Raw genomic sequence first — 20,452 nt, forward strand, 5'->3', positions numbered from 1 at the left:
CGCTTACTCCTTGGAAGGAAAGTTATGACCAACCTAGATAGTGTATTAAAAAGTAGAGATATTACTTTGCCAACAAAGGTCCGTCTAGTCAAGGCTATGGTTTTTCCCGTGGTCATGTATGGATGTGAGAGTTGGACTGTGAAGAAAGCTGAGCGCCGAAGAATTGATGCTTTTGAACTGTGGTGCTGGAGAAGACTCTTGAGAGTCCCTTGGACTGCAAGGAGGTCCAACCAGTCCATTCTAAAGGAGATCAATCCTGGGTGTTCACTGGAAGGACTGATGGCTAAAGCTGAAACTCCAATACTTTGGCCACCTCATGCGAAGAGCTGACTGATTGGAAAAGACCCTTATGCTGGGAGGGATTGGGGGCGGGAGGAGAAGAGGACGACAGAGGATGAGATGGCTGGATGGCATCACTGAATTGATGCACATGAGTTTGGGTGAACTCTGGGAGTTGGTGATGGACAGGGAGGCCTGGGGTGCTGTGATTCATGGGGTCTCAAAGAGTCGGACATGGCTGAGCGACTGAACTGAACTGAAGCCTTGGCCAACAGGGAGCTGGGAGAATGAGAATCTGGGTTTTCAGCTTCTGAGGCCGGGAAGGGTGTTAAGACTATAAAGGAAGGGAGCTCCGAAGCTGGACCACTACCTACGTGACACATATACATCACCCTAGAAAGCACAGCCAAGTCTGCACTGACTATAGAGAGCACATGGGCTTAGCATCAAAGCACAACACCATAAAGTTAAGCTGCATAACAATGAAATTAAATTCTTTTCTCTCTTAATATTCAACTTATAATGATAAACTGCTTAAAAGAACAAAAGGCTTAGCCACATTCATACCTCCCCAGTGGTTTTTTTTTTTTAGAAAACAGTTGCTAGAACCACTTTATAATATGATTTACCAGATCTTTCTGATTAAGGGCATTTTACCATGAGACATCAAGTTTCAAACACAAAATACAATTTAAAAAGAACTACTTTTAAGAAGCAACAGTGGCAACTAATAAAAAATATAAATAGGTCCCAGTCTCTGGTTCCTGCTAATAAAATTACAGAACAAACTGAACAACTCTTCAGAAACTGAAGAGTTATTAATTTTACATTTAATTAGAAAAACTTGGACAACATCACAACCTTGTTTTAATACCCATGAGGAGTTCAGTAACAATTAGGCATGCAATTGAAATTAGCAGAGAATTACAAAGGATTTCTATTCAGCTTCAATTATCCATGAAAATTAAAGTGCAGTAAGTGAAGGGCACCCTATGGGTCAAATAAGTTTAAACAGGTTATCTTTTGTTGATTCAAAGTAATTTGAGAATAAAGTTAAATATTATTTATATTTTAGTCCTTTTCACATTTCTTAGCTGTTATACAAATAAGAAAATGGATGTAAAAGCACTTTGTAAACTATAAAGCAGGATGTAAATATTAACCATTGTTACAGACTATCAATTTATGTTATAGGTTTTTGTCCCCAAAAAGTGAAAATGAATAGACTTCTAAAATGGGAGCTTAAGTGGCTGAGATAAAATAACAGAAACTCATATAAAGATACCTTTCGAGTTTTGTCCTTAAAAAAATACAGAGGAAAAAGACTATAATAAAAGATAAAATGTTTTCTATTTCTAAAAAACTTGGCCCAGGGTTACGAGTGAAATTTCATAATTTTCAAATCTGGGGGTTTTATAGTTATCTTTTTGTGTCTGATTAGCTCAGATGCATTGTGGTCAGAGAATGTGATTATGATTTTAAATGTACTGAGATTTATTTTATGGCCTACACTTTCACTTTTCACTTTCATGCACTGGAGAAGGAAATGGCAACCCACTCCAGTGTTCTTGCCTGGAGAATCCTAGGGATGGGGGAGCCTGGTAGGAGGCTGTCTATGGGGTCACACAGAGTCAGACACGACTGAAGTGACTTAGCAGCAGCAGTACATGGGGTTCAGTTCAATTCAGTTCAGTCGCTTAGTCGTGTCCGACTCTTTGCGACCCCATGAACCACAGCACGCCAGGCCTCCCTGTCCATCACCAACTCCCGGAGTTCACTCAAACTCATGTCCATCGAGTCGGTGATGCCATCCAGCTATCTCATTCTCTGTCGTCCCCATCTCCTCCTACCCCCAATCCCTCCGAGCATCAGACTCTTTTCCAGTGAGTCAACTCGTCGCATGAGGTGACCAAAGTATTGGAGTTTCAGCTTTAGCATAAGTCCTTCCAATGAACACCCAGGATTGATCTCCTTTAGAATGAACTGATTGGATTTCCTTGCAGTCCAAGGGACTCTCAAGAGTCTTCTCCAGAACCACAGTTCAAAAGCATGTACATGGGGTAGCAAACTACAATTATTGGGCCAAGTCTAGCCCACAGTCTGTTTCCGTATAAACAAGCTAAGTAAATGTAAGATACTTACATTTTAAAGGGTTGTTTTAAAAAAGAAAGATGGAAAGATAGACAGTAAGACGTGACAAAGACTGTATGTGGCTAGCATGTTATATGCGAGTCACTCAGTTGTGTCCGACTCTTTGCGACCCCATGGACTACAGCCAACCAGGCTGGAATTCTCCAAGTCCACCTGGAATTTTCCAGGCAAGAATACTAGAGTGGGTAGCCATTCCCTTCTCCAGGGGATCTTCCTGACCCAAGGATTAAACCTAGGTCTCCTGAATCACAGGCGAGTTCTTTAACATCTGAACCAACAGGGACGCTCAGTGGCCAGCACAGCCCAAAATATTTACTATCTGGCCCTTAACCAATCCTTGGCCTAGTATATGGTCAGTTTTTAAAAAATGTTTTCAGTTCAGTTCAGTTCAGTTCAGTCGCTCAGTCGTGTCCGACTCTCCGCGACCCCATGAATCACAGCACGCCAGGCCTCCCTGTCCATCACCAACTCCCGGAGTTCACTCAAACTCATGTCCACAGAGTCCGTGATGCCATCCAGCCATCTCATTCTCCGTCGTCCCCTTCTCCTCCCGCCCCCAACCTTTCCCAGGATCAGAGTCTTTTCCAGTGAGTCAACTCGTCGCATGAGGTGGCCAAAGTATTGCAGTTTCAGCTTTAGTATCAGTCCCTCCAATGAACATCCAGGATTGATCTCCTCCAGAATGGACTGGTTGGATCTCCTTGCAGTATAAGGGACTCTCAAGAGTCTTCTCCAACACCACAGTTCAAAAGCATCGATTCTTCGGCGGTCAGCCTTCTTCACAGTCCAACTCTCACATCCATACATGACCACGGGAAAAACCATAGCCTTGACTAGACGGACCTTTGTTGGCAAAGTAATGTCTCTGCTTTTTAATATACTATCAAGGTTGGTCATAACTTTCCTTCCAAGGAGCAAGCGTCTTTTAATTTCATGGCTGCAATCAGCATCTGTAGTGATTTTGGAGCCCAAAAAAATAATGTCTGACACTGTTTCCACTGTTTTTCCATCTATTTCCCATGAAGTGATGGGACCAGATGCCATGATCTTTGTTTTCTGAATGTTGAGCTTCAAGCCAACCTTTTCACTCTCCTCTTTCACTTTCATCAAGAGGCTTTTGAGTTCCTCTTCACTTTCTGCCATAAGGGTGGTGTCATCTGCATATCTGAGGTTATTGATATTTCTCCCGGCAATCTTGATTCCAGCTTGTGCTTCTTCCAGCCCAGCGTTCCTCATGATGTACTCTGCATATAAGTTAAATAAGCAAGGTGACAATATACAACCTTGACGTACACCTTTTCCTATTTGGAACCAGTCTGTTGTTCCATGTCCAGTTCTAACAGTTGCTTCCTGACCTGCATACAGGTTTCTGAAAGAGATGGGAATCCCAGACCACCTGACCTGCCTCTTGAGAAAAAATGTTTTACTAGTGCTTAAAACAATTTTCCACATTGAGTGCTATGTCCTTTATACCCTTTAGATACAGTTTCCCACTTTTGTTGTTTGAATTTTCTATATCATTACTGATACTGTTTTGCTTATTCTATCAATTATTGAAAGAGGTATATTAAAATCTTCTGCTATAATTGTAAACTTGTCAATTTCTCTCATAGTTATAGAAATTTTGGCTTAAATATTTTGAGCTTTTTACATTTTGACTCTTTCAGACCCTATGGACTGTAGACTGCCAGGCCCTCTGTCCATGGGATTCTCCAGGCAAAAATACTGGAGTGGGTTGCCATGCCCTCCTCCAAGGGATCTTTCCAACCCAGGAATCAAACACATGTCTCTTATGTCTCCTGCATTGGCAGGCGGGTTCTTTACTAGCGCTACCATTAGATGCACATAAATTTAAAATTGTTATATACCCCTTTGTGAATTGAGCCTTGAATCATTAAGAAGTGATCCTTTTTCCATTGTAAGTCTATTTTATTGACCCTAATACAACCAATGCCATTTTCTTTTGCTTGGAATTTGCCTGATATACCATTATGAAAGTAGTAAGATCAGTCAAAAATTTAAATAATGGAAAAAAACCCCACAATTTATTATTATACTAGCATAAAAATAAGATGCACCTAGAAATCTCTGTGGGGATTCCTAGGTGGTGCAGTGGTAAAGAATTCGCCTGCCAATGCAGGAGACGTATGCGATGCAGGTTCAATCCCTGGGTCAGGAAGATCCCCTGGAGTAGCAAACAGCAACCCACTATTCCACAGACAGAGGAGCCTGGTGGGCTACAGTCCATGGGGTCACCAAGAGTTGGACACCACTGAGTGACTGAGCACACACACAGAAATCTCTGAAACAAAACTGTTCAAGATATCGATGCAGGAAATTATAAATTTTCAAAGAAATTAAAAATCTAAAGAAGACCTAAATGAATGAATAGATAGAACACTGTTTTCAAACTGATCTATCATTCAATCCAACCCCAAACAATATTCCACTTGGATGTTAGCAGAACTTACAAGTTAATTATAAACCATATGTAGAATTACAGGGGACAAGAAGAGCCAAGACATTTTTCAATAACAAAAAATGGATAGAGGTGAGGGGGTAGAACAACCTACAAAGATCAAAGCCATATTATTAAAACTATTTACACTATATACAAAACTTAATTCCATGAATTTATGGCTTAAATGTAAAAGCAAAAATATAGTGCTTTCGAAAGACAAAATAGGAGCTTATTTTTATGGCTTTGGTAAAAGAATTTCTCCAACAAGGAAAATCTGTGGCTTGTTATTTCTCCATAACAAGACACAAATTTGCAACATACATAATTGACAAAGGATAACATCCAGAATATATAAACATCTCCTACACATCAGAAGGAAAAGACAACCCAATAGTAACTTCAAAAATAAAATCACTAATAAGATATATGAACTCTCATTAGTGTTCAGAGATACGGATTAAAAAACATTGCATAAGTTCATACTTTGCCAAAATGTTTACTACTAGTCACAACTTGACAATTACAGATGAATGTATTTGTATGCTTCACATCTTTTCCCCTGGATGTTTTTCCATCATTAAATTTACTAGGTATAAGCTTTTTTAAATAAAGCTTATTAACAAACAAGTGATGATCAATATCCCTTACTCTCTCGTCATAGACACTAGAGCACTGGGGGGTTTAGCCCCAGTCCTATTTCTAATGGACCTCTGATACTTTATTCAATCTTTTCTCCTGGATTATCTTACTTGTAACTTGAAGTGATTGAACTGAGTTCTACAGACGTCCCCACACTCTCACCCATTCAGTAAACCTTGAATCTCAATCACGTACTTTTTCAAGACTTTTTCACTTATTCTTTCATTCATTTACTCACCTTATCTCTCTCTCATAATTTTGTATACGAGGCATTGAAAACATGAAAACAAATATACACAACCACCTCAGGGCTCTAGGGTCTGGTCCAGAGGAAAGAAAAAAATGAACCAATCACAGCAATGTGGCAAATGCTATCAACTGAAGTGTGGAAAGGGGGTTGAGGGAGACAGAGGAGAAGACACACGCTGAGACTGAACAACAGCAGAGTTTTGGGCGGTGGGAAGGAAGGGAGGCATGAGGCAAGGGATTTCCAGGCAGACAGGCTAGTGTGAGCAAAATCTTGAGGGGGATAAAAGAAAATAGGCCTTGAGGGCTTTGTGGAGAGGTCATCATGGGAGAACAGCAGGCCTCATATGTTATTAATACATAAGGAACTTAGAAATTACTGGGCAGGCAATAGAGTGTCTTTGGCAAGGCAGTGATATGATAACACTGGAATTTAGAAACTCATTCTGAGTGCATTGTGAAGGGACATCCGGGGTATGGAACTGGGAGACAAGAAAGAAGGAAGCAGAAAGTCCAGTTAGAAAGTTATCATGATTGTCTTGAAGAAAAATTATAAAATTATAAGAATCTGAACAGTGGTAGCAAAAAAGGAAAGAGAGATTTGATAAACAACATAGACACTATTGAATAATGGTTCCTATTCATTACCGGGACCTATTACCCAATAGTAGGAAGTCAGAGAGAAAGAAAAGTCAAGAATGACACTTAATTATAAGCCGCATGAATTAGAGAATTTGGTTGTGATACAATGATTATGCAGCCAGTCACATTCCTTTGAAAAGCCATAAATAATGTCATGTCCTCTGCTTCCTGAGAAATAGAGATTAAAATCATTCAAGACAGAGGGACTTCAATCAAGAACATGAGGACAGTTCTAAAGCCTGAGAGATTTGATTCAGCTTAGACATACAGACTGAACCAAAAGAAAACCAGCTGTTTGCAAGCCAAAGAATACACACCTCATTTTCAGCAGAAACACAAACATAGCACTGATAAGAAATCAGTGCCAAGTTCTATGGGATAAAAGGAGTAAAACTTTTTCCTTTTTTTTCCCATTTTGGATGAGAGAAATTTTTCATCATCCTAGATCTTAGTCTCCCTGCCCTTTAAGGAAAAAAAAAAAAAAAGAATGACACTTGAGAGAAGTGAGGAAGATATAACGTAGGCTGCATCAGTAAAAATACAGAAGTAGAAATTGATTTGAGAGAAATTAATGAAACAGACATGTTAGAACCATTTGAATGATGAACTTCAGGGGCTGAGGAAGAAGGAAAAGGAAGACCCCTCTGCTCTAATGCGTAGGTTGTGGAATCATTAATCCAAATGGGAAAAACAGTATTGAGGGAAAGAAAATGCTCATATTGTAACACACTGGATTGGAGGTGACTGAGAGCCATCCTGGGAGGGAGGTTAATAGTTCTGAAGCTAGCAAGGAGTTTAGAATGGATAAGGATAGTGTGGCTGGCACATAATTTATGAGATAGTTACTAATGTTATCCCCTACTTTACAGATGAGAAAAAAGTTAGACACGGAGCACTTAAATAATTTATCCAAGGTCACAATTTGGGTAACTCACGGAGGTAGGATTTGAATTCTAGCAATCTTCATACCAGAGTCTGTGCGAACCATTTCAGTATTCACCTGTGAGTCATCAGAAGTACTGCAGGTTGAAGGCCTGGAGAGTACGAGGGATGCAAAACGGACTAAGAGTTTCAGCAAACATCAATACTGAAATGTAGGGCTAAAGAACAGGAAAGAGAAGGCTGAGGATAGACCCATGGAAGCCAGAGGGAGAGAAAGTGTCCAAGAAGAACTATTTAATAGTGTCGCCTAATGCACATACTCAAGACGGCAGAACTGGACAAATGGAAGCCCAGTGACATTACTCAGAGTAAGTCTCCTGAGAGGCTAGGGCAACGTTGCATTGAGTTGAGGAGAAAGTGAGATAAAGTGGGAGAGCTCCAAAAAGCTGAGCTGTGAAAAGAATGAAGACTCAGGAGGCTGCTGGAGGAGTGTAAGTTTGAGGAGTCTTTTTTTTTTTGTATAAAATTAGAAGGATTCTAAGTATTCTTTCATACTTGATGTCCCTTTAAAAAGTAAAATCCATAAATAGCTCACTAAAAACCTGTAAGAGACTTAAGTTATAGCACCTGACTTGGGAACATCATAATTAGAAAGGAGTTTTTGCACACTGCCTCCCCTCACCACATCCTGAGCTCCTGATCCACCCCCATTAGGCTGTACTGGACCAGTACTACCAACTGGTAGATGCTCTCCTCCAGCTCCAGACACAGACACGTTTCCTCAGTTCTTCAGACACTCATCTCGTTGCCATCTCAAGGTTTGCTACCTCCTTTTGCTGGGTATTGTGCACTTGGCTGGCTGTTTCCTATTCCTCAAGCCACTTTTTCAAGGAGACTTCCCTAAACAATCTAGAGAAGTCAGGCTCCTACCTTATTCTCTATTACAGAACTCTAGTTCATGGAGTTCTGTTTTCTTCCTTCACAGTACTCTACCCACCCTGTAACCACTTCATTTGTTCACATTTTACTGGCTGCCTTTGCCACGAAAATGAACACACAAGGTATCAAAGATGTCTGGCTTATTGGCCTCTGTGTCTTCAGCTCTTAAAACAGTTCCTGGGAAGTAACATGTGTTCAATAAACACTTGTTAAAGGAACCTAATTGCTTCCTCTATCACCTTCCTCAGTTGGGATCATGCACACTATTTCTTAAATTCAAGGTCTTTTCTCACTGCCTTGCCTTATATATGCACTTTTATTAGGCACCGAGCTTTCGGCTACAAGCTTTATTTCGTCACAATAATCCTCTCATGTATGTAGGTTCTTTAAAAATTATACCTCCATTGTACAGGCGAGGAGACTGAGGGGGCTGTATATCTTGCCCAAGTTCAAACAAGTGGTGGAGCCGGGATCAGATTCTAGTTCTGACTTCAAAAAAAACAAAACAAAGCCAGGCCGCTGCTCATTTAAAGCGAGGGCACGTACTCTAGTCTGGGAAGTTCTGATTTAGGTTTGTTTATTTTGTTACACCTACTCTATCCAGGGCACATCCTAATCCAGAAATTCAAATTTCACCCCCTCTTCCTGACGACGGGAGGCAAGAGCGGGGAGTGGAGGACTGTTCTTAACTTCCAATTCCCAGCTTCTCCCGAGAAAAGACCTACAGAGGGAGAAGAATCCGAGCGTTAGCCACTCACCGGTCAGGCCCGAGGGACAGGTAACCCGGGTTCTAACAAGTGACTGTCGGATTCTGGACCAGAAACCGACAATTCCCGCCGCACACCAGTGGCCAAAGCGCTTACCTTAACTGCCACCTCCGGAGCTGAGTCCACTGCCACTGCCAGAGAGGGCTTATCCGAAGACGATTTAGTTAGGTGCATGAGGGAATCCGCGGCTGGCAGGGAACACCGCCCGCCCTCACTGTCCGAGTCCGACTCGGACCCAGAACCCGAACCATAAGAAGCAGCGAGAGCTGCAATCGCAGCCGACATGACGGCAACAGAGAATCTGTGGAGACCAGGCCCTGGCGGAAGAAGGAGCAGCTTTAGGTCCTGACAGATTGCAGTAATAGACATTATTTAGTTCCTCTCCTAAGAAACCATTTATATTTTAAAACAATCAACACAGTGGATGAACTAGTATTAGAATAAGTACAGTGGAATTCGGGATTTGGAAATATTTACCTAGGGAAACAGAGACGATTATACTGCTTACAACTTTCGGGACCTATGGGACTAGATTAAAGACTACGAGTTCCGAAATACCTTGAGGTCGCCAAGTACTACACTCCCGGCGTGCAGCGCGGCGGGAAGTGGAAGAAGCACGATGGGGATTGTAGTTTGGAGCGAGGGGCGGGGCGGGGCAGTCAGGCCCCTCTTTAACCCCGCCCCTGAATGGTTGGTTCATTCAATTGGCTATCATCTTCCCTCATTCCCCGGCCGAGCACTGTTCTCTCCGTCCCCCTCCCCCAAACTGAGGATTGGGCAATACCATATAAGCCTCAGGAAAGAGGGGGGAAGAGCGGTATTCATCCCCACTGATGGGTGAGCGGGTGGGGGCTGAGTTTCCCACCACAGCTGCACCTGGGCACTGAGAGCTGAAGAGGAAAGTGAGAATCTTAAGTGAGAAGACGTTGACTGACGGGGAATAGCTCCCGGTGGGAAAGATGGGGGATTAGGTGGCGAGAGTCCAGCGGTTCCCCCCTGCTTCAGGCGCGGGTCTCCGCGTCCGGTTGTGGAGCGTCGCGAAGGAGGAGGGGGCGGGTGGGGGGCGGCGGCGGCGGCGACTCACGGTGTTGTTCGCTCGCGCGTCGAGCACACGGTGGGTCCGGTGACTGGCGGACGTCGCAGGCGGCGTTCCCCGTGGCCCGGTACCTCGGCCGCTGCCCACAGCGGATTCCACCCGGGAGACTGACGCTCCCGGAGGCTCTAGGTGGAGTCCCGGGAGCTGAGGGGGACAGGCGGCCGCCGCCGAAGCATGAAGAAGGGGTAAGGCAAGAGCCCCTCAAGATTTCTCGGTGAGCGCGAGTCTCTGAGGAATTGTTTATCGGGGGGTCAGGGTACCGGGAGAGGAACTCTTCCCCACCGGCCAAGAGCGCAGAGAGGTGCGCTCTGAGCGCTAGGCAGCCAGAGGTTGTGGGGATGGGCGCGCCTGCCCCGCGACGGCCCCCGCCCCCATTCGCGGGTTTCCAGAGCCCCGGCCGCCCACCCGCCCGCGGAGCCGTGGACCCGGAACCCGGCGGCCGGCGCGCGCGCCCGGCTCCTGGCTGCGGGGACCGCCTCGAGCCTGCTCTAGGCGGGGAGACTGCGGGTCTCACCTGAGGTGCCTCCGCCTGAGCGCCCCTGCCCCCGCGACCCGCCCCTGTGCCTGCTCGCTCCGGGGGAGCCTGCGGCACCGGCTGCCCGAGGAGCCAGGCTCGAGCTACGTGCCCGAGGCTCCGTCAAGCCAGCTGGTGCGTTTGCGTGTTTGAGCCGCGAGTCTGTAAAGACACAACATAACGGTAAAGCGAGTGCGGGGATCCCTTTCTTCGCTGGAAGAGGAGGCGAAGCGGGCTGTCGTCTCCGACGCCTGCTCTGGGGAGAGGGGGCCTTGGGCAGAGTTAGGGAGCTGCTCACCCAGCTCCGACGTCGGCGGGACTCGCCCATTGTGCCACCCGGATAATTATTCAACTCTGCAGCATCCATTGCACCTTTTCCCATTTTTCTTTTCCCCTTGCTATAGCATGCCCCCTAGCTTCGGTACTCTGACGCCTTCTCTTGCACTTGCGGATGATGAACTGGAATAATGGCAAAAAGAAAGCACGTCTGACCTGAGCATTCACAACCTGTCTTATAGCCGATTTATTAAAGAATCCCCAATTAGACTAGATACTTGAACACGATTCAGTCTGATTCTATCGTTTTCTATGCAAAGTGTGCCTAGGTTTATATTTTAATTTTTTTGATGTTATATCCACGTGTTAGCTAAGTCTTGTTTCTGTCCAGGAATTGATGTCATTGGTTTATTGGTTATGCAACCCATCTAATGTTCCTTAATTTGTATAGGAGATAACTTTCATTTTCCTAATTGTTGATAGCACTATATCATAGTTATGGACACAGTTTCAGTCTTTCGAACTCTGAGGAACTGTTTTTTTTCCCCTTATGCTCCAAGTTTCTGTTAGGAAAAGTGTTTTTCTTTACTGTTCAATATTTGATACCAAATTTCTCAAGTTTTGAATAAGGAAAGTTTTGTATATCTTTATTTTTCAGTAATGGAATATTTGATTGCTAATCCTAGGTTTCGGTTGAATGAAAGGAAGCATTTAATATATAAGATGGGGTTTTAACTGAAGTAACGATACATTTCCTAAATTTATCTGATTTTACTTTTTATTCTCTTGTTTGCAATGTTATGTATTTAATTACTTGTCAGAGGATTTCTTCTCATTTTTTAAACTTATGTCTGCAAGGATGGGTAGGCTACAATTTTGCATGATCTACCTGAAAGATGAAATATATTTTAGAAACAGAAGAAACAACTGTTGGCTATTTGATTATTATGCTAAAAACTGTTTACATCTCATTATTTAAAAATAAATGATTCGCTACCAAAAATAAGTGTTTTATTTTTCTTTTTTGTAATCTTCCCTTTCTAGCTTTTCTTGTTTTAGATTGTTGCCATAACCCTCTTGGTAAAACGAATTTGCACATAGGCATTGCGGAGGTAGTTGTTTTAAGGTACAGTAATTGTTTTATGGCACTTGGAAGTGGCCCACGTATAACTTGATGATGTAGAATCAGTTGCTTGTTAGGAAATGACCCTGCAGTTTATAAAATGGACACCTTGCCTTTGTTTCCTTATCTGTAAATGGAAAAAGTCCATTTATGCCACCAACTAGTATGCATAAATTAAGTAAATATGTTTTCGTGATGCTTTTAAATATTTTAAAATTCTTATTCACATATTTTAGCTGGTGAATGGTGAAAATATTTCAGTGTAAAATACAATGAAAAATGTCATTAGGATTTTCTGTGGCATGTTAGAATGGCTGATTTACGTTGACTTTTGCTTTGGAAACATGGCTCTAAATTGAATATTTCTCATCCATCATATTTTTAATAATTGCAAATTTAAAAAGTAATAATAGTTAATACATATATGTAGTTTTCAGTATAGGTTTAGTTAATATTAAAAAAAAGTTACATGATTTGGTAATAAACAAGTAGAGTATTGAATAAAGTTTGTGAAAAAATCTCCGGAAAACATTTAGATCTTTTTCATTGAAAAACTTGCAGAAGACACAATTCAAAATACATTTTGAATTTGTAATACATTGATGTTTGTAGTGTAATGTAATACATTGACTTTGTAATACATTGAAAATACATTGATCATTTGTAAGATATGATATGGAGCTACTTTATTCAGGTTTGTAAATAACCATATATATGTTCAGAAAGTGTATCAATATAATACTATATTTAATTACACATATTCCTTTATTGTCAGAATAAGGTATTGCCAAGTACTTGATTTTCGTTATTACAGTATCTGGTAGCTTTTGATTTCCTTTTTGGAGGATTAATTCAATTAATTTTCACAGCAAAAACTGCTATTAAAATATATTATTACTTTTACCAAACAATACTTTTAATTACTTTGTGGTGAAATTTCATATAAATGATAAGACTGTTCAAACGTTTTTAAGGTTACTACTGTGTAGTTTCCTTTTTTAAGAATTAATTTGATGACATTTTTAATGTTTCCTTAAATGGCCAACTGAAATTCAGCTGCCACTATTACTTCATAAATACAGTTAACTCAAGGTTTCTCTAAACTCCTTGAGGATAGGAATGACCTGATGCTTATTTCATAAATCTGAAATTGCTATGGTGAAGAAACTGCCTCCCAACTCAGGAGATGCGGGCTGGATCCCTGGGTCAGGAAGATCCCCTGGAGAAGGAAATGGCAATCCACTGCAGTATTCTTGCCTGGGAAATCCCATGGACAGAGGAGCCTGGGGGGCGGCAGTCCATGGGATCACAAAGAGTTGATTTGAACATGACTGAGTGACTAAACAACAACTGAAATTGCTAACATAGTCTTTAGCAAATAGTATGGATTTAATTTTTGTTGGACTAATAAAATGAGAGAATGAAGAATATCCGTTGATTTAGTGTACCATGTAGAAAAATTTTAAAAGATATATCAAATAAATTTTCAGTTCAGAAAGCATATGGCTTTATCTCAAGAGGAAAGAAAAAAATGTATTGGGAAGTTCTTTGAACTTCACTTACCTGTTCAGGTATAATTCCTTTACCCACACATTTTTTGAACTAGCTTTAGAGATTGCATAATGTATACATTGCCAGCCTTTCATTTATGAGATGATAATTTCTTACCTCTTATAGGTCATTTCATGAAAACGTACACTGAAGGTATTTTTTTTTAATTCCTAAATTATATGAGTATAGAAGTGTGTATGATTTTTTTTTACATTCTTCATTTTTCCAGTAAAATATTAATAAAAAGATGTATGTTGATTGTATCTCGTGGTAAATGTGTCCAAATGCCTAATTTTGAGTGATCTTTAGTGTGGAGCTTTGAAGAATCTTGTGTTTTTAGTCTGTCACACTTAGTTTATAATTTTGAGTCTTTGTGTATTGGTAGTTCTTAACTTCCAATACAATTTATTATATTTTTAACTTGTAAAATGGTTTAGAACTTGGAACTTAACTTTCTCTGAAGCAGTATGCTTGGTGGTTAGATTCTCAGACAACTCACCAAATTTAACCCATGATAAACTTGACTGATAGGAGTAGACTAATAATATTAGAGAGTTGTAAAGTTGTGTTAATAATATTGAAAGTTCCTATGATACTGTGTACAACAGTCTTTCTGTGGGAAAATCAGTATCTACCTTGAAATGCTAGGAATACACTTTTCTTGTGTTAGATGTGACAGTATTATTAGGAACTTGTCCTCTCACACTCACTGGACATGAAGAAGATCTTCCTCAGCCTTATATCTTCTGGGGCAAGAGGTTAAAGTATGAGAAACTGGAAGGAGCTAGGATCGTCTTTGTAACGTTGAATAAGTAATTTTACCTCTAAAGGTGTTTGGTTTTCTCCTTTATAAATTGAGAAGGTTGAGGTAGATGATCTCTGAGGTTCCTTTTGGTTACAAATAAAATTCAAAGGTGTTTCGAAGCTAAGTGTAATCCTTTGTTCTGAGAGTTCATTTTCCCTTTCTAATGTCACTGCTTATATACTTTCTGTCAGAAAATTTATTCTTTCTGGATTTACTTCTGAAAAGATTATGCTGTTAATCTTTTTCTCACATACCTGTTCTTGGAAGCAAGACTTTTTAGGTTTTTAAAGAAGTTGTTAGTGGTTGCTGTTTTGTTTGCGATTGTTTTCATTTTTTTTAAACTCCCAGCACCACCAAGAAACAGAATTAAGATGATTTTCTTTGCTTTCCTCTTTAGAGTGTTTTACTGACAGCCTATAAGTAAGGTCAAGGTATACTTTAATTATACTTTGGAGAAAGATCATATCCAGTGTGTCTCCAGAGAAATTTTTTTAGAAGGCAAAATATTGTAATGAAGGTTGTGGAGTGGGTATATGAAGGTAGAGAGATGTCATATGGCCTGAGAATAGAGTTGACAGATAATGTGTGGGGAGACGTGGGTTCAATCCTTCGATCAGGAAGATCCCCCAGAGAAGGAAATAGCAACCCACTCCAATATTCTTGTCTGGAGAATTCCATGGACAGAGGAGCTGGTTGGGATACAGTCCATGGGGTTACAAAGGGTTAGACACGAGTTAGTGATTAAACAACAACAACTCTGTATTTTTATTTGCTAAATGTGGCAGCCTTACCTTGGATGCTGTGGAACTTTGGGCAGGACAAGAGTTTGGGTATGGGGCTTCCCAGTGGTGCTAGTGGTAAAGAATCCGCCTGTCAGTGCAGGAAACCTAAGAGACGGGGGTTTGATCCCTAGGTTAGGAAGATCCCCGGAGCAGGGCTTGGCAGTCCACTCCAGTATTCTTGCCTGGAGAATCCCATGGACAGAGGAGCCTGGCGGGCTACAGTCCATAGGGTCACAGAGTTGGATGTGACTTAGCATGCACGCATGGTGTGTGGTTGGAGGCAGAGTGAGAAAGTCGTCTTCCCTGAGGACAAGACAGTTTTGTTGTTGTTTTGGTTGGTTGCTTTGCTTTGCTTTGCTTCATTTCTGTGTTTCTAGTACTTGTTCTTTAAGCTAATGGATATTTGAGCTGATATAATTGCAACAGAAGAACAGGTAACTAATTCTCTTAGGCAGGTGGTGAGATCAAGATGCTGTGAGAAAAGGGGTCATGAAACACAGCTCTGTTTTTCATATACACTGGAGTATTTTGTACGTTTTTAATTAAGTTCTTATTTGGAGGTTAATAATATTTAAGAGTAACAGGTAATATGGTCTCCTGAGAGGAAAAGAAGTACTATTGCATGCTTGCTCTATGTGCAAGCTACTGTATAGATAGTTATATTTATTATCTTACTTATGTGATATCATAGTCTTATGAAGATTTTATGGAGGAAGAGGGTTAACTGAATTGAACAAGTTTATTCTGCTCAGTGGAAGCACAGGTTCTCTGGAAACCACTTTCTTCCCTTTCCCCAGTAAGTTACAACTGAAGCAGCCATTTTAATAGCTTGATAATAGTAATTCTGCTTGCCTACTACTACCTTCTACCCTGAATTCTGAGGGTGGTAGGTAGTAGTAGATGAGGTATTGGTGATTGTCAAAATCACGTGATTATCTCATGCTAAGCCAGTTATTCATTTAACATGTAATTGTTGGGGGCCAACTAGGTGCTCGAAACAGAGAATAAAGAGTAATACGGAGGTCTTGATTCTTTTGGAATTAATAGTATGGTAAGAGTCAGAAAGTAAAAACATGCACACGGTTATTATTGGATTTTGATGAGTGCTTTAAGGGACGAGAACAGGTAACCTAGTTTACCTTGAAAATCAGGGAAAACTTTGAGGAAAGATTGGTGGACATTAGCTATGTAAAAAAGGCAGAGAATGTAAAGAATACATGGAAAATGATTTTGAGATGGGAAAGAGCTTGGTAGGTTCAAAGAACCAAAACAGGCCAGAGTTGTTAAAGCTGAACATGAGGGATTGTGGCTTGATAGGTGGTTGTGGAGGTAAACAGGAGCCTGATCATGCAAGGCTACAGAAGTTTTGGTTCAGTGAAAGTCATAGATTTTTATTGTAAGTGTATTAGGGAAGGCCGTAAAGGATTTTAACCAGGGTAATCGCTGAATCAAATCTGACTTTTAAAAAGATCACTGTGGCTTAGAGGGGGTCAAAGAGATCAGTCACAATTCTGCCCATTTTTATACTTTATTGGCCTAGTTCTAGACACTGCATTGAACCGGGTATTCAGGTTTTCCTGGGTCCCAAGTGTCCAGAGAATGGAATAATTTATTTTCTCTCCAGTGGCTGAAGCTGTAAGACACAGAACTGAGAAACTGTTACTGGTTTTGTTTGTTGCCGGGTGAAGTATATAAGTAGGGGCATCTTGAAGAAAGAATAAGAAGCAAATACACAGAGTCCTGGCTGTGTTCAAGTGTCTTTGTCCATGGTCCTGAGATTGGGTTACAAAAGGCACCTTAATATCTGTAATAAGTTGTGCTTTTTACATAAACTGGTTGGAATGATATTTTTGGTACCTGGCAACCAACCAGTTGAATCCTCTCATAGATTTAGTAATTTTTACAAGGTCACAATGCTAATGTAAATGGTAGAGGTGGAACTTGAACAGAGATTTCAAAGTCCCATTTTTTTCCTATTAGACTATGCTGTCAAGCCACCACTCCTTAAATTCATGATTCTAAAGGGATTCTAAGGACATGGATGTTGAGTGTGGTGATATCTGTTGGATGATGATGGCAGCAGTGCTTTATTTTGTTTGTTTGTCAATGGGACAGCTCCCTGACATTATTTTCTCTTGAGTAAGTTACTCAGGTCTACTCTAATAAGTTAATCTTTGTGTAACGATTAACTCATTAAAAAAAAAAAAAAAGGAAAAACCTTGTGTGTCAGGGAGTGGATTAACTTATTTGATTCTTCTACCGAAAAATATGAAGTCTGTTATGTTTTCATGCTATGCTACAAAAGTAAGCTTTTTTGTTTTCCACTCCTTGATAAGACATATATTGTATCCATGTTTTTTGTTTGTTTTGATAAATTTTTGTAACATAAATGTGCTAGAGATAAAGCTGAAGAATTGTAGAAAGGTTAAGCAAAATGGGAGGAATGGGAGAAGCATTTTATATTTTAGTTGAAGACTAGCACACATTTATTTTAAAAACCAAAACAGAAGCTTTGTGTGATATAATACATGGCTAGAAATGTATCAATTTTGTTGACAATTTCAAAGAACCCTCTTTTGGTTTCATTGGTTTTTCTCTGTTGATTTTCCTTTCTCAATTTCATTGATTTCTGCTCTATTTAAAAAAAAATTCTTCTGATTAATTTAGGCTTATACTGCTTCTTCTAGTTTCCTAGGGTGGAAGCTGAGGTTATTGATTTTAGATCTTCTTTCCTAATATGTGCATTCAGTGCTATAAATTTCCCTTTAAACTCTGCTTATGATAGATCCCACACATTTTGACAAGTGATATTTTCATTTACTTTAAAATACTCAAAAATTTATCTTAAGACTTCTTTGACCCATAGGTTATTTAGAAGTGTGATGTTAAAATATTTGGGGATTTTCCAGCTGTATTTATGGTATTAGTTTCCAGTGTAGTTCCATTGTGGTCTGAGTGTATGTGTTGTATGATGTCTGTTCTTTGGGGGAGAGGGTGTTTTACAGACCAGGATATGGTCTGTCTTGGTGAATGGTCTTGTGTGAACTTGAGAAGAATCTGTGTTCTGTGTTGTTGGGTGAAGTACTATGTAAATGTCAGTTACATCCAGTTGACTGATGAATCTGCTCAGTTCAACCCTATCCTTGTTAATTTTCTGCCTGTTGGATCTGTCAATTACTGATAGAGAGGTGTTCAAGTCTCTGTAATAGTGAATTCATCTATTTCTCCTTGAAGTTCTATCAAATTTTGCCTCACATATTTTGGTACTCTGTTGTTAGATATATATTGATTGGCCAAAAAGTTCCTTTGGTTTTTTTAAGTAAAAATGGAAGACACATTTTCCATTTTCACCAGTAACATTATTGAACAACAATTTCACCATTTGTTCCACTACCTTCTGCCATTTTCCAGGCAACTTCATAATTCCATCTTCCCAAAACGTTTTTATCTTTTTGAGCAAAGAACTGTTCCAGCTGCCTTTTACAGTCTTCCAGGCAGTTGAAATTTTTTCTCTTAAGAGAATTTCGTAAAGACCAAAATAGACATCTGAAGGTGTGATGTCTGGTGAATATGGCAGATGAGTCAGAACTTCAGTCAAACTGTTAACAGTTTTTGCCTGGTCATCAAAGAAACATGCAGTGTTTCATTATCCTAATGGAATATAATGTATTTTCTGTTGAGTAATTCTGAATGCTTTTCATCAACTGCTGCTTTCAGTTGGTCTGACTAGGAGCAGTACTTGTTGGAATTAATCGTTTGGTTTTCAGAAAGAGCTCATAGTAGAGGACTCCTTTTCAATCCCACCATATACACAACACAACATCACCTTCTTTGGATGAAGACTAGCCTTTGGTGTGGTTGGTCATGGTTCATTTCGCTTGCTGCACGATCTCTCCCATCCCACATTATTGTCCAGTGTTCACTTTTCATCATCTGTCACAATTTGTTTTTAAAATCAAATTTTTTTTTTTTACGTTTAAGTAGAAATGTGGAACTACTGTCAGTGTTTTTTTTCACTTATGTGAAACCCAAACATCAAAACAAATAATAACATAACCAAGCTGATGCAAATGATTTTTAGTGCTTGATCTGGATATTTTGAGTATGTCGGCTTTCTCCTTCATGGTATAACGTTGACTGTTTTCAGTTAATGTCTTGGTTTGATTGTTAATTTCAACTAGTCTACCTGACCGTGGAGCATCGTCCAGGGAGAGATCCTCAGCACCAACTTCGTAGATCACTTTTGACACATTTGATCAGTCACAGCACCTTCCCCATGCACTGTGAAAATATTTTTTCCATTTAAGTTTCATTTTACCTTTTTTGAAATAATAATCCTAAAGGAAATCAGTCCTGAATATTCATTGGAAGGACTGATGCTGAAGCTCCAATGCTTTGACCACCTGATGCGAAGAACTGACTCATTTGAAAAGACCCTGATGCTGGGAAAAATTGAAGACAGAAGGAGAAGGTGACGACAGAGGATGAGATAGTTGAATGGCATCACCAACTCAATGGACATGAGTTTGAGTAAACTCCGGGAGTTGGCGGTGGACAAGGGAGGCCTGGCATGCTGCAGTCCATGGGGTCGCAAAGAGTCAGACATGACTGAGCAACTGAACTGAAATGACTGAAATAATAAAGCATAATGTGCTGAGAAGGTTGCTTTTTTCTTCCATATTCAGTATTAAAATGACTACACAAAAATTCACCTATTTTGATAATTTTTTTAAAATGCATGCTGATATGACAGCTACCTGTCAAATTATAAGCTAACAAATTGTTTTGAATGAAGTTGAAGACAACTAAGTGGCTACTCGGGTTGTCTTACAGGAAAAACTGAATGAAACTTTTGGCCAATCCAATACATTAAGGATTGTTATGTCTTCTTAGAGAATTTATACCCTTATCATTATATAATGCCCTTCTTTATCCTTGAGATATTCCCCTGCTTAAAAGTCTTCATTCTCTGAAATTCTGTGTCTTTATATTTAAAGTGAGTTTCTTGTAGACAACATTTGGTTGAGTCTTTTTTGTTGTTTATTATTCTTAGTGTTTTCTGATATTCTCTTTTAATTGGTGTATTTGAATCATTCATGTTTAAAATAGCTATTGATGTAGTTGGATAACTACCATATTTGTAAATGTTTTATAGTCATTGTATTTGTACTTTAAAAAAAATATTTAGAATATTGGAACTTTTGAAATCTTTGACTGGTTTAAAAGAGCAGTGAAATAGATAAACATTAGAATTGTTCTAAAATTTAAGACATAGATTGATTTAAAATAAAGATATGTT

At 39.9% G+C, this 20,452-nt stretch overlaps 2 protein-coding genes across 2 annotated transcripts in view; one reads left to right on the forward strand and one right to left on the reverse strand.

The window, feature by feature from the left end:
* CDC40 (cell division cycle 40) overlaps positions 1-9,329 on the reverse strand; it is a 49,864-nt gene extending 40,535 nt beyond the window's left edge. Inside the window, exon 1 of the mRNA XM_055432954.2 lies at positions 9,103-9,329. Coding sequence (XP_055288929.2) covers positions 9,103-9,291 — 189 coding nt within the window. The 5' untranslated portion in view covers positions 9,292-9,329. The remainder of the gene's footprint in view (positions 1-9,102) is intronic.
* Positions 9,330-10,093: 764 nt separating this feature from the next.
* The window catches only part of WASF1 (WASP family member 1), a 69,778-nt gene continuing 59,419 nt past the window's right edge, over positions 10,094-20,452 (forward strand). The window contains exon 1 of the mRNA XM_055433700.2: positions 10,094-10,316. The gene's annotated coding sequence lies outside the window, so the exon portion shown is untranslated. The remainder of the gene's footprint in view (positions 10,317-20,452) is intronic.

The sequence above is a fragment of the Moschus berezovskii genome, chromosome 10 (genome assembly GCF_049115385.1).
Source record: "Moschus berezovskii isolate FMDL1 chromosome 10, NW_MosBer_1.0, whole genome shotgun sequence".
In the NCBI taxonomy this organism is placed as follows: Eukaryota; Metazoa; Chordata; class Mammalia; order Artiodactyla; family Moschidae; genus Moschus; species Moschus berezovskii.